At 40.0% G+C, this 15,150-nt stretch overlaps 1 protein-coding gene across 4 annotated transcripts in view; it reads right to left on the bottom strand.

The window, feature by feature from the left end:
* Nucleotides 1–10,861: 10,861 nt before the first annotated feature.
* Il15 (interleukin 15) overlaps nt 10,862–15,150 on the bottom strand; it is a 67,983-nt gene continuing 63,694 nt past the window's right edge. For all 4 annotated transcript variants that reach the window (XM_051205878.1, XM_051205879.1, XM_051205876.1 and 1 more), the window contains 2 exons: nt 13,620–13,757; nt 10,862–11,223 (listed from right to left, as the gene is read on the bottom strand). In XM_051205878.1, coding sequence (XP_051061835.1) covers nt 11,113–11,223; nt 13,620–13,757 — 249 coding nt within the window. In that variant the 3' untranslated portion in view covers nt 10,862–11,112. The remainder of the gene's footprint in view (nt 11,224–13,619; nt 13,758–15,150) is intronic.

Below are 15,150 nucleotides of genomic sequence, written 5' to 3'. Positions count from 1 at the left end.
TTCAATGGCAAGCCACAAAGCACTTGAAGGAAGTTGCACATTGTGGCTGGTACCTATCAAGACATAGTCATTACAGAAGCTTCTCAAACTGAGAACTCAAACTGAGAAGCTTCTATAAGGCAAATGACACAGTTGACAAGACGAAATGGCAGCCCACAGACTGGGAAAAGATCTTCACCAACCCTACATCTGACAGAGGGCTGATCTCCAAAATATACATAGAACTCACCAAAACACCGAATAACTCTAATAAAACGTGGGTTACAGAACTGAATCGAGAATTCTCAATAGAGGAATCCAAAATGGCGGAAAGACACTTAAGAAAGTGCTCAGCATCCTTAGCCATCACGGAAATGCAAATCAAAACAACTCAGATACTATCTTACTCCTGCCAGAATGGCTAAAATTAGAAACACCAATGACAACTTATGCTGAAGAGGATGTGGAGAAAGGGAATGGGAGGGATTTCGGATTTCGGGGGCATGGAAGAGAGGGATGGAGGGAAAGGGAACTGGGATCGATATGTAAAATAAGAATAAATAATAATAAAAGAAGAAAAAGGCATAATTGTGAGTTCCAGGTAGAACTCAAGGCTACATGCATCATTTCTTGATATACTGGCAAGTTCAGAAGTATTCAGAGAAGAATAGCCATTTTGTAAGTAATGTAAATTACAGTGCCTGTGTGTGTAGCTCTGTGATTTGAAGTGACATTCTATTAAAGGTGTTCCTGACATAAACAGAATTGGATGGTAATGTGAGAATTAAACAAGAATTATGCTTGGCTGGTAACCTTGAGCCTAACTGTCTTGAAGAAAAGCAGAGCCATCTCTTTATTCCCATTCCTTTTTACATCATGATCTATTCACTCTAGTAACAACTTCAGGAATTGAAATTTATAAATCAGCACCACTGCTTGCTAGCTCGTTTGTTAACTATCATCTGCTAAGACTCTGTCAATGATAAAAATTTGATAGTAGAGTCAAATTTAATATTCCATGCTAGCTGTGACCTTAGTATTTTCTTAATTTAAAGCAACAGTTAACAATGGCCCTGCCTTTTTGAGTCATTGATAAGAACATGGACTCTTTCATTATCCAGCACAGAAAAATAACAAAATGAAGAGACAACCTAAACCATGATATATTCCAAAGCATGCACTCTCCCAGCTTTCCTGACTCTTAACGAGCTCCAATGCAATGAAAGTCATTAGGTTAGACTTATGGCAATGCAATCCCCATGCATTTGACTTTTGACGGGTGTGAGAAGGTCACAATGAAATGAAGTACCTAGGGTCATATATCCATTCAATAATTGGTATTAACAATGTAAGCAGTTAAATTTACAGTAGTATCAGGATAAAAATGTTACAGTTATTATTAAGAGGAGATGGGCAAACTCTAGTTTACAGCATAGTTTTAAAATGAGTTTGGAGGGAGAGCAGGAGTTGGAGAATATTGTATTCACTGTAGAAGTTGATAATCGATATAGCCAGTTCAAGTAAGTATTGGAGGAGGAATAGGTAAGAGAAGGAGCAGGAGTCAGGTCAGATTAAAGTCAGTCTTCTGCTAAATTGCCAGCAAGTACACCAAAAGGAATAACACATAATTACCTGTTTTGGAAGACTATCAGTGAACACTGAAAAGTAGGAAAGTTTATCACTCTGATCCTGCTTGGAACCAGGAAGTACTAAGACAATTTCTCTAAGGGAATCTAGGCATAATAGCACTGTACTGATTTTCAACCTGAGGCAGCTCCTGGAAGGACAATAGTGTTAAGTCCTACATTAGAGCCACAGGAAATATAAAAGTGAGTTAAGGAAAGGGTTAGAAAAAGAAGTCACCTACTCAAGACCTATACCTGGCATTGGCTTTAACTCACAGCAGTCTTGCTAGTCAGAGTAATATCATAGCACTTTGTGATATATTAAAACATAGAGGTCAAGGTGGTTAAGTGACTTTGAATAAGTCATATAATAAGGTGACTAGGAGCACACCAACTCCCATCTTATATGAATGGAATCTGTATAGTAATAACTATGGCTTCCTGAAATAACTCAAGAAGCAAATGTTCTTTTGTGTTAAATTTTATGATACCCTTTCTGCTTAAAAGTATAGCTTCAGTATCTGCTGCCAGCAACATGCCTACAGGAGACTGCTTATTAATAATGTGAACTTTGATAGGATCCTTGGTCATACATTAGAAAATACAAGTGAATTTTACAAAGGTAAAATTCCCTGATACCATGCCTTAATTTGAAAGTTTAGGAATTCCTAGAGGCCTTCTTTGTAGTGATACTTTTTTATGAGTTATTACATCATGCCTGAAGATTCAGAAAGCAAAGTCAGCCACAAACCATAGAAGCCAGGCACATATCATTAATCCCAGCAGCAAGAAGTTAGGGGGTGGTGGTACATACCTTTAATCCTGAGACTCCGGGGTTAAGAGGTAGACAGATCTTTCAGAGTTTAAGGCCAACTAGGGATACATGAGATTGAATCGAACTAAAGAAGTAACAGATCACACACCTTTAATCTCAGCAATATATATATATGATAGAAGCAGGGTCTTCAGTATTCAGTAGATGAGGCATTCATTCTCCAGCCACACTGAGGAGAAAGGCTAGGTGAAGAGCTTGTGGATCAGCCCTTTCAGCCTGAGCTAGAGGTGAGAGCTAGTGTCAGGCTGCTTTGCTTCTCTGATCTTCAGGTTGAACTTCAATATCTGTCACTTCAACTTTTATTAATTTGCACTCTACTTCATATATATATATATATATATATATATATACATATATATATATATATATATTCTTATTTTACATATCTATCCCAGTTCCCTCTTCCTCCCTCCCATTCCATCCCTCCCCCCCCCCCAGGCCATATGGAGGGTGATGCCTTCTAGGAGTAATCATCAAAATCTGTCAAGTTATTTGGAGTAGGGACTAGGCGCTCCCTCCTGCCTCTAGGCAAAGGGGGTATCCCTGCATGGGGAATGTGCTCCCAAAGTCCTTTTGTGCACCAGGGATACATCTTGGTTCCACTGTCAGATGTCCCTTAAACTGCCCAGATCTTCTAACTGTGACCCATGCTCAGGGGTTCTGAGTTGATTCAATGCTGGATTCCCAGCTATTAGTCTGGAGGTCTGTGAGCTCCCCCTTGTTCAGGTCAGCTGTCCCTGTGGGTTTCGCCAGCCTGCTCTGGCTGCCCTTTTCTTATTACTCCTTCCTTTCTGCAACTGGATTCCAGGAGTTTGGCTCAGTGTTTGGCTGTGGGTGTCTGCTTCTGTTTCCATCAGCTACTGGATGAGGGCTCTAGGATGGTGGATAAGTTACTTATCAATCTCATTATCATGGAAAGGCATTTAAAATAGCCTTTCCACTGCTGCTCAGATTGTTAGTTGGGGTCATCCTTGTAGGTCTCTGGACATTTCTCTAGAGTCAGTTCACTCTATTATGCTATCTCTCTTTCTCTGTCTTTTTTTTTTTCTCTTGTCTTTGTTCCGCTACTCAATCTTCCTAGTATACTTCTTTTTCTTTTTTAGATGTATTTTATTTTATTAAGTATTGCACATGTGAGTATGTGGGTGTGAATGTGTGTGTGTTGGGGGGGATGTTGAATGCTGGAGTGCAGTTTCTCACAGAGGCTAGAAGATGGTGTTGAAGGAGCTTAGATTACAGGCTGTTGTGAAAAGGATGCTTGGAACTAAACTCAGATCTCCAACAAGAGCAGTACTGCTCTCCAGCCCTCCTGTAAGCATTATTAAACTCTCCTGAGTCATGGGAAATTCGAAGGATCATCTAAGGGGATAGACCCACTTCTGAAAAAAACTTCATGGGAATGTGCATATTGCTGTGCACTGTTACATTACTCTCTGAGAGGGGGAGGGAGGAGACCCCTTAAATCTTAGGCATGCTCAATCTAGCCATGTTTTGCTTTCATGCTAACATATTTCCTGATAAATGATGAAGGTAACAGAGAAATCTACATGGTAAATAAAATATGTGTAAGCTCAGATGGCAATCTGAGCACTTAGTTAAAATTTAGGCAAATCATGTATGTTGGAGTTGGATAGGGAAGAAATCTTAGTACTAGGATTGTTTTCACATAATGATGGTTGGTATACAGTTACCAGAAAGACAGATGGACTCTTAGTTTTATAATTGTTTCTAATTTCTTAACAGTGCACCTCCATGAATCCTACACCTAGGGCTTATGTCACTGGTCTTTGTGGCCACTGCTTGCAAATATTAATTCAATAGAGCACATCTTATGTTCTTTTTCGAAACAGAGTCAACATGACTAAAACAAGAAGTGACTCCCCAGGGATCAGAGATGCCTCTGGAACAGCAATTTTCTTCTAATGGGGAAGTCTGGGTGCCGATCACATTTCTCAGATAGCTATGATGTCACAACCAGGAGAAAGGAGCCTTTCCTGGACCCCCAGTTTGCAGTCTTTGCTAACAGGAAGTATTCCGTGTGGTAAATACAATCTCTGACCAAAGCAAAGAATCTATGAAAAGTCATTGAACTGAAGAGTGAGTGGCCAGTGCCATTGTAGCCATTGTACCAGAAGCCTGTGGCTGCAAACACATTATAGGGTGAGTTGTGTTCCTGTCTTTCTCTTCCAGGCAAAGTATGGAAGAACCAGACTAAGTGACCGATGAAAAGAATGACTGTCAAGCACATTCCTTGTGCTTGCTTTTCGGGAACTGAGTGCTTCATAGAAGTTGTACTACTCCCTGATTTTCACACCTTAACAATCCCAGGGACACCAAAGTTTGGTGTTCCTGTGAAATATGGAGTGGAAATCTTTTCAGATGAAATATTTGAAGCCATGCTATTAATAATGCTGTGTCTAGCAGCTGCCTTTATTTATTCATAAATATAGTTCAAACATCTTCCTTGTCAAAGGAGAAAATTTTCTTTTACTATAAAAAGGTAATTAATTCAGGCTAGATAACATTAATGGTGAATTTGCTATGTAGGAAAAGCAAAGAAAACACAAGTATAGAATTATATAAAGAAATAATATCAAAATATGAACCAAAAAATATGTATTTAAATGTTATTTTGACCTCTTGAATAAGACACAATGACACCATTTTCCACTCTCCAAGTGTTAAACTCATGTATATTTAAAAGGAAATGGAAATGGCAATAGCACATAAAAGCATGCACAGCTGAGTTCAGACAAAATACCAGGTAGTTTCTTGCTGGCTTATTTTTGTTCATATCACTGACAAAAGTAAAATATTTCCAAGGCTGTTTCTCTTTAAACCAGTGCCCAAGACAGACAAGCACTCTCACCAAATAAAACAACATAGATGAGAGTTCTCTGTGAACTTTAAAGAATCATACATGTATGTAAAAGCTATTATTGCTTTTTCCCAAGCATCCCAAGAGGAGGGCTTAGAGACACATTGGGAGCTTGACGGTATTAATTCGTCTCAGGAAATGAACTTGGCCAAAGACCAATGTTCTTTAAGTCCTTTGAAAAGGATGGTGCCTGCCGTATAGAACCATCGCTGCTCTGGCATCCTCATTTCTCCTGTAGGCTCTTTACTGTCACATTTTGAGAGATTTTTTTTTTCTTCCTTGGCCTCTCCTTAATCACATTCTATTTCTGCTAAGTCTTGCTTCAGCTGTCCTCAATGTTATATACTGCTAATTCTACTTCAGATATTCTCTGTCTCTCTCTCTGTCTCTCTCTCTGTCTCTCTGTCTCTCTCTGTCTCTCTGTCTCTCTCTCTCTCTCTCTCTCTCTCTCTCTCTCTCTCTCTCTCTCTCTCTCTCCAGGCACATTGCGCCTCTTTCTGCTTCTCATTTCAACTGTTCCTAGCTGCCACTCCATAGGACTTTCTCTGCTTGGTGTATCTTGATGAGAATAATTAGCTTCCCTTATCCCAAATAGTTTCCAGTGAAGTGTAATTTAGAAAATCTTCCTTTCACAGGCCTTCTTTGTCCCAAGACTTTTCCACATACCTTTTCTGAATCTGTTGAGTCCAGTGCTTCATTTGTACAGACACATATCCCTGTGGCTTGGAAGACCCACATGCCAGGTACAGGACTGTCACATTGTATAATTATTTGCTGATATTGCTGTTCATTCCATGTTTCAAGGAATTGTTAAATGATAGAGATGGTATTCACAGACAGCTATGAATTTTATGGATCTGACATTTATCGGTAAGAAGACGTTGACTTTAATTCTGTTTTTAAAAATAAGAATAATACATCTAATTGTTTTATGTTACAAAATGACTCTTCTTTCTCTAGAACAGACAGAACAGTCATTAGTGCAGCCACAGAGCCATTTAACTCCTATTACCACACTTTCCTCTCCATCTTTCCCCATCCTAGCCATTCTGGATTTCCTTTTGCACTAAGAACATCTCTGTCCTTGCTAACTGAAGTGTTATCTGTCAATCTTTCAACTTCTCTAACCCAGACCCCACTCTCTGACAGCTCAGTTTACCTGTCATTTTTCTCTAAGAGGTTCTCTTTGAATGAACTTGATCCTCCCTGATGTCCTTCATAGACCTGCCTGAGACCAAATAAGATCTCAGATGATGGGTTTGATAATGAGATACTTCTCCTGGTTGCAAAGCTCCTGAAGGCTAACACTGTCTTTCTTACAGCCTATGTCTCAAGGTTCACACAGAGTAAATCACCAATAACTAAGGTTCCCATATGACTGACGTGATTTTTTTTTTTAATTTTACTAGTGTTTTTTTGTCAAGGCTGGCAGATATTTTAGGTTTTTTTGATAATTTTTATTTAAATTTGAAGCTTGTTTTACATGTCAATCCTAGTCCCCTCACCTTCTGTCCCTCCACCAACCCTTGTCCCATCCCTTCTGCTCCCCAGAGAGGGTGAGGCCTTTCATGGGTAGTCTTCAAAGTCTGCCAGATCGTTTGGAGGAGGGCTTAGGCCCTTCCCTATGTGTCTAGGCTGAGAGTATCCCTCTACATGGAATGGGATCCCAAAGTCCATTACTATACTAGGGATAATTACTGATATACTGCAGAGGCCCCATAGACTGCCCAGTCCTCCTACTGACATCCGTGGTCCTATGCTGCTTTCCCAGCTATCAGACTGGGGCCATGATCTTCCCTTGGTCAGGTCAGCTGTTTCTGTGGGTTTCTCCAGCCTTGTCTTGACCGCTTTGCTCATCACTCCTCCCTCTCTGCAACTGGATTCAAGGATGAAAAGAGGTAATCATGAAAAAGAAGGTAAATTATTTAGGTAGGGGTATTGCATTCCATGACATTAACCAAAGAATTTGACATTATTTCCAAAGGCTAAATGTAGCAGTTTTCAAATTTACTTCTATGTTAAAACCATCTCCTCGGTTCCTTTAATTGCTGTTTCGAAATTCAGGGCTGAAGAAGTAAATTATAGGGCAAAAGCATGTCTCTCATTCATTTTTTCTTCTGTGTTGTGTCAGGTAAAGCACAATTAGGAACAAGGGACTTTCCATACAGCTAAACTGAACACCTTAAATAACATACTCCTTAGGGAGAATACAATTCAGTCACTAGACACATTCAGAAATATTCAACCAAATCTCCTTGGAAATAGAATTTCCTCTGGGCAAAATATTTATCCATTGCAAGCATATGTTGAGGGTGATTTGCCTATGAGTGCAGATGGCTTCAGTCATGGTAGGAAGCCACAGAAGAGAAGAAAGAGGAATGCACTCTAGTATTTCCTGTTGCTTGGGGACAGAAAGGAGAAAACAATTACATTACTTGATTTTCATTTTGCATATGTTGGTTTGATTTTACAAGTTATTAAATTTGATGGCCATAAACTACAACATCAAAACATGTAATTCCCTCTTTACCACTACAGCAACAACAGCAGAAGCAGGTAATTCTATTGATTCACTCATCCCAGATAAAGAATGAGATTATATAATATTAGACTTGTAATTGGGTTATAAAATTCTCTTGGCTCACAAATTAGTTATTAGTTTTGTTTTTGTTCCCATGTCCCCACCTCATAGTCCTTTTACTTTATTTCCAGAGAGAATGTGCATATAATATCCTCTCATACATCTTTTGTTTACTTGAAATAGTAATAAAATGGCAAGAACATATCTGTCAATGGGATGTTGGTCTATCAATCTCATTTTTATTTGGCTTACCTTGTTCACTTGCTATTAGATAAATGATTTTGTACTTCTACCACTATAGGGAATATATGACAAATATTTTCAGCAATTAGGGAAGTAGGTGAGATGTAAACAAGGAATGGCAAATGGAAGAGTGTAGGAAGGGTGGACTGTGAGACAGAGGTAAAGGATGACTTCAAGAGCATGAACATGAGAAGCTAAGTGTAGATGGTGGTGAATGATCACTTGATGTTATCTAGATAATGGATGTATATGAACACTTCATATCTTGTGTCAACTTAAAGCAATGTAAGAAGTATAGACTTGAGTTTTCTAAAAACCAACTGTGTCCTGTAACATATCAGAGGCAGTAACTTTGAGTATTGGAGCATTCCAAATTTTAAAGCCCTCCTGTATTTGCGTATACAATCCAAGTGGGTTGTTAGTCACTATAAAATACCATCAGAAGTATGACTGGCATTTTGATCTCCCTTTCTTCAGACAAATACTAGAGAAGGATCAAATTCTCTTCAATTGGAAAATAAAAGCTTAAAATGATACATATTTTTCTACTTGTTAGCAATAGAAATGGTAGCAAGCTTAATAATTTTAGACTGTATAATGAAATTACAGGTAACAATTATAAAATGTATTAAGTTATTTTTAAGTTGCATGTGAGTATTGAATGCATGTTAGTTCATGAATATCCTGCTCTATCACTCCCCTCCATATTCTCTTTTTATTTTCGTTTTTAAACTTTCTTTTTATTTATTCTTTGTGTCTTTCACATCATGAATCTTGATTCCAGTTATTTCCTGCCCCTTTGTATCCTCTGTCTACCATTGTAACAACCCCCAAAATAAAATAAAATTTAAGAGAAAAAACCCCACAAAAACCAGAAAACTCTAGTCATGAAAGCCACAATGTGACACAGTGCATAACATAATAAACCCTTTTCTTTAGGTGCAAGTGTTCATTGCAAAGAGTCATTTGTCTGGTCAAGGCTTCTAGTTTCTGCTACACTATCAATGCTGAGCCCTCACTGGGACTCCTCTTGGCTATCCTATTGCCCTATGTTGTAGAAACCCTGAAACTTTAGGTCTATAGGATCAATCCATTCAAGCATTTCAGGAAGTCATAGATGGTGTTAACCCGTAACCCTGGTTCTGGGTCTAGGTAGTTGCAAGGTTGGTCAGCCTGCCAGCTTTCCACTTTCCTCACCACCAGGGTTGGCTCTCCAGTATTGCCCTAGCTAGTTCACCCCTTGCTGCAATAAACAAGTAGTGGGGTCCAGTTCTGCTTTCATACCCTTAGAGTTGACTCTCCCACAGCTGGACCATCAGGACTCTATTGTGTTGCCCAGGCAAGATACAGGGGCCGCTTTCCCAAGTGCTGCAGCTGGTGAGAGGCAAGGGCAGCCCTCTGTAATACTCTTCATACCTCAGAGCCAGTTCTCCCACCCATCACAGGCAGCAAGGGGTATGTGCATGTGTGGCATCTCTCCTTGTCCACATTACCATATGCACGTGAGGGGTGGGGTCGGGTGTTCCATGACTACATTCTCAGGGCCAGTTCACCCACATCCCTGGCAATATGGTCAGCTCTATTGTGCTTCCCAGGCAAGGTGCAGGATCCACTTTCCCAAGTGCTACAGCTGGTAAGAGAGAAGGTCAGTCCCCTTGCCCACCTCAGGTGGCAGGGGCAGGGGGAGGCATCATTTCCTTGCCCTCTCCCCCACATGGCTGACCAGAGGGTTGTGGCCAGCTCTCCCACTCTTATACCCTCAGGGCCAACTCACAAGTGCCTCTGCCACCAGGGGCAGCTCTACTATGCTGCCCAGGCAAGGTGTGGAGTCCATTTCCCTAGTGCTGCAGCTGATAATGGGGAGGGTCAGCTCTCTCACGCACCACCCATACAGGTGGTAGGGCCAAGGAGGCTTTAGATTCTCTTAACAGGCCACTGCACTGAACCTGAAGCTAAGCTGGTGTCCAGCAAGACCCAGTAATTCTGTTCCTCTACATAGTGTAGGATAGGCACTGTCGTGACCAACTTCCCAAGGATGCTGGGGATGCAAATTCCCATCCCCATGCTTGTTCAGGAAATATTCTTACCCCGATCCATCTCCCCAGTACCCATGAACAGCTGCATTTTTGTCAAAACAAATTAAGTCCAAAAATAAGCCCTTTTAAAAATTCAACAATTTTAGCTTTAAAACTTGTAAAAATTAAATAGCACTATTTGGAGAAAAGTGAAACACTAAATGTAGACATCAGTTTCTTTGTACCTTGGTACTTCTCTTGAAGGACAATCACCAACCAACCAACCAACCAACCAACAAATAGCTCATAATTTTCTGTAACAGATAAATTAGAGAGTGAGGGGATGCCTTGATGGGGAAAGTGCTGGCCACACAAGCATGACGGTTTGGGTTCAGATCATCAGCGCCCATGTAAAACATGGGGATGTGGCAAGTGCCTGTCACCCACTTCTGTGGGAGTAAAGACAGAAGACCTGTTAGTCTGACTGAACTACTGAGTTCCAGGTGGAAGAGACACAGCCTTACAGACAAAACAAACAAGGTAGAAAAGAATGAGTAAGACTCCCACCCAAGGTCAAGCTCTAGCCACCACACATTTGCACATGCACTCACTGCACTACACACACACACACACACAGGCAAACATGTATACACACAAGCATCACATGCAGCTAGACACAAAATAGCATAAAGTAGGAGTTAAAGCTCAATTGATAAAACATATGAACAACTTTATTCCACATCTTCTGTTATATTACAAATATGTACAAGTGCAGTAATAAATTAAAAACCAGTCTGAGAAGAGCTCCTTTTATCCTGTCATCTCAGAGAGTTCATCGGATTCTGCTTAGGCAGCTCTGTTTTCCCAGCAGATCTCAAACCCACAGAGCTGTGCTGCCTCTGAACAGCAGGCAGAGGTATGGTGATAATAGAAACCCTGAAGAGGATTGACTGCAGTCAAGAAGTGTTGATGAACATTTGTACGATGTGTATGAAACTCTGCAAAAATTCTTTGAAGTCTTTCTCCTCCAGGTCTTCACATTCCTTGCAGCCATATTCTGTTATATTCTGCAATGAAGAAAGAATCAGATCGGGAACTAGAATGCATTTCTTTGTTGGGGTTATTATATTATTTGACACACATGATGGGGTCTTCAGACGTGACAACATTGGCAAATTAATATCATGTTAAGAAAAATTATGAGAAAGAGTTAAAGATTTAATAGGGATTGGTTTTACCTACATTGTGTTAAGATCTTTGCAGATACACAGTCCATACATGTTAGACTGTGTTCTTCCAGCTTAATGCCCACCAACGGATTATTTGTTTCTCTCTTGAAACCCATCATTCTCTAATGTTCCATGGCCTCTGTGACATGGCTTTAACTATTGCATCTTTCCATAGCCTGGAATGCCATACCCTTAAGTCACCAAGAGAGTACTTGCCATACACATACATACATATATCTCATAGACTTTTAACATTTTTACACTAATGTTGTCTAATCATTCCTGGGAACCGTAACCATATATTTTTTTCCTCAGCATTAAGCATAAGGCCTGGAACACAGTAGTGACCTGAATGTTATTGGTTGATCTGAACTACTAGGCAAATGTCATAAACATAGCTTCAGGAACAACTAGAATATTACAAGTGCAGCAACCATGAATAAACATTTTGTTTTTGAGATCTTCTGAACTATGAAGACTGTGCCAGCAAAAAACCAAAATTAGGTTTCACATCCATTAGATGCTTGGAATTCAAATCCCTGAGTATTCATCAGATATCACTGTGTGCCAGACATTGTCATAATGCTTACCCTGCTCTCTACTTGGTCCTGAGAACAATGCCAGAGGGGAAGGCAACGCTCCTGAGTGACTCATCCCCACTGGCACAGTAAACTGAAATTCTCCATGGGTCTCCAACCCTGCTAACTTTTCCAGTACTTAGGCCAAACTGTAACAAACAAACTGTAACCAGTAGGCAGCCTAAAGCTCAGCATCAATACTGTCACCAGTTACTTGCTGACTTTCTTACCATTAATAAATGACAATAACATATCACAGAAGTAATTTAACCATGAATAGATTCATGTGGTAAGTATCCTGAGTGATGAATACCTGTAAGAAGTGTATGTTCTGGGAATCATAATAAAACAAAAACAAAAATTAAAAACCCTAGAATGTCTATGCTCTAAAGCTGACTTTATAATGGTGACAAATAGGTAATCTCTGCTACTGAATCTAGATTTTCAGAGTGTGAGCGACATGAAGAGAAAGGGATGGAGAATGATGATGTGGGGAAAGCATGACAAACATAAATAGTTGACATCAATGAAAAGGTGACATCTGAGCAGACAAAAGGGAGGAGAAGCCAAAGCATCTCCAGGTCATTGCACTCCCAGTTGTTTTTGCTTAAAGACACTCCTTGAGCATCACAAACACTCATTCCCTGACCTCTGTGTAACATCCTAGCTTAATGGCTAACCTTTCCCTACACCAGGATCCTAGTTTCCCCACACACAATGAGCCCTCTGTTGCTACTGTGCTTACGGAGTAACTGGCTGTCTCACTCATTCACTGATTGACTAATTCACTTGCCTCCATCCTTTATAACAAGGACTACAAGGGCTTTAACCCAGCATGCCAAAGTACATGTTAAGTGAAATTCTTACTGTGCATCCTCTGATGAGGAAATTCCTTAGTATATACATTGTTTCACCCCATGGTTGTGGTATTTGAGCCACAATTAATTCCATGCACTTCAGGGCACTTGTGCAGCTAATCCCTCTGTTGACCATAGGAATCACTAGTATGTGCTATCTCATAACCCTCTCCTGCTCATACTCTCTGGGATGTCTCAAACAATAGTTTACTCATTAACACTTTTGAATATTATAATTTTCATTACTTAAATTTTTGAAAGGTGAGAAGACAGAAGCTGAAGTAGAACCATAGCTCTCATGCCATTAGCTACCCAATAAGCTCTGGGTGTTCTGACCGCATCAACATTCAAACAGAAGTAAGGACAGCTAGAGGTGAAAAAAGAAAAGAGATTAGTCTCAGATTTTGAGAACTTAGTGCCTTATCAATCTAAACATAAAGAGCAATGTGTAACAAGCACTAAGGACTAACCCAATAAATGTGAGCTACCATTTCTGATATTAAACACTTGGTTATATTAATGTCTATCCAGAGCACCTATGCACTTGCTTGCCTTTCCAATATGCCTCTTGTGCTAAAGCACACTGGCTAACACTATTCAGAAATACCTATTTGCAAAGGGAATCAATAAGCTTAGGATTCTGTGGTTACCAACTCTGGTACCACTTTTGAATGACACTCCAATGGAATGAAATTCTTTCTTGTGGTCCCCATAGGAGAATCTGCTAATGTATGCATGCTTTACCCCAAGCAAGCCAAAACCATCAGATGCAGCACCCTACAGCTGTTAGATCACTCACCTTGTTAGAAGACAGACTGCTGTTTGCTAGGAAGATCAAGTTTCTTATTGTTTCATTAAGGCGTGTGTTACTGTACTCATGTAAAATAACCCGTAATTCCAGCAGAAAGCAATTCATTGCAGTAACTTTGCAACCAGGCTAAAAATAAGAGTCCATTTAAAAGAAAATTACTCATTCTTCATTTTCACATTGATAAGACTTTGATTTACAAAAAGCAATCAATCTCATCTTGTTATCTTACAAAGAAACGTAATATCCATATCTACTTAGTTTTAACTGTCAACTTGACACAACTTGGAAGATAGTGTTAATGAAGTATTTTCTCTCAGGTTAACCTGTAGGCATGTCCCTAAAGGCTTGTCTTTATTGCTAATTCATGGAGGAAGACCCAAAGAACTGCCGGTGGCACCATTCCCTAGGCAGGAGGTCCTGAGTGGTATAACAGTGAATAGAGCTACAGGAAGCCAGCAAGCAAGTTCTCCTGTCTCTGTTCTTATATGGTAATTAGATGCTCTAAGTTTCTGACCCGACTTCCGATAGTTAAGGACTATAACTTGGAATTGTAAGCTAAATAAAGGCTTACTCCTGCAAATAGTATTCTGTCTGTGTATTCCTAGGGTATTTTATTTATATAGGAAGTGGCCTTTGTAGCATTTGGTTTTGAAATAAAAACTAAAACCAACAACAGTGAAGAAGGATGGCACTATTGTACAAAAGGAAATGGGCGTCAAAGGCCACTATCCCTTACTGAGCATGCCTCTTCCACTCTGGGTAATACCGCAGTCTGGAAGTGATTGGCATTTGTGAAAACATTGGGGGTCAAATTATATGTTCACATTTGAAGGAGTGATAACTGTCAGTCATACTATACCTACACTTCCCAGCAAAAAGAATTCCAAGAAACTCAAGGGAAAAATCAAAGCAAACAGTGCCCGCTCATGGGACAGCCAAACCAGAATGGGAACATACTCCTTATAACAGTTACTAATCATCAAAAATGTTGCAGTTAACAGTTTTGAGCATGCAGCAGGTAGTTGGGTTTTTGTTCTAGGTTCATTTCTGTCATTGTCACTGTGATAAAATATTCTGACAAAGAGTAACTTCAGGGAGGGAGGGTGTCTTTTTTTGCTCACAATTCTAAATTCCAGTCCATCATAGCAGGGAAGGCAAGGCATGAAGGACTTAAGACAGCTGCTCAGATCCACAGTTCCAAGTAGCCGAGACACTGCAGAAGTGCCCATCTAGCCTTCTCTACACTCAGTCCAGGGTTCAGCCTGTGAGGTGGTGCTGCCTACATTCAGAGTCAATCTTCCCACCAGTCATACAGATTAAGAAAAATACCCTGCAGACACAGCCTCAGGCAAAACTCATTGACATGCTTATTAGGCTATTTTAAATTGTGACAGTATTAACAATTTAAACTGAATTAATGGTCGCATTTTGCAAACAGTGGCATTGGAGATCTATCCCTCAGCTTTAGCAACAATCGAGAGTGAAAGAAGTAACCAAATGGCTAAATGCCTACAACCAT

This window comes from Phodopus roborovskii, unplaced genomic scaffold, assembly GCF_943737965.1.
Source record: "Phodopus roborovskii unplaced genomic scaffold, PHOROB, whole genome shotgun sequence".
Lineage (NCBI taxonomy): Eukaryota > Metazoa > Chordata > Mammalia > Rodentia > Cricetidae > Phodopus > Phodopus roborovskii.
Note: the sequence above shows the minus strand (reverse complement) of the source record. Positions and strands in the feature narration are given on the sequence as shown.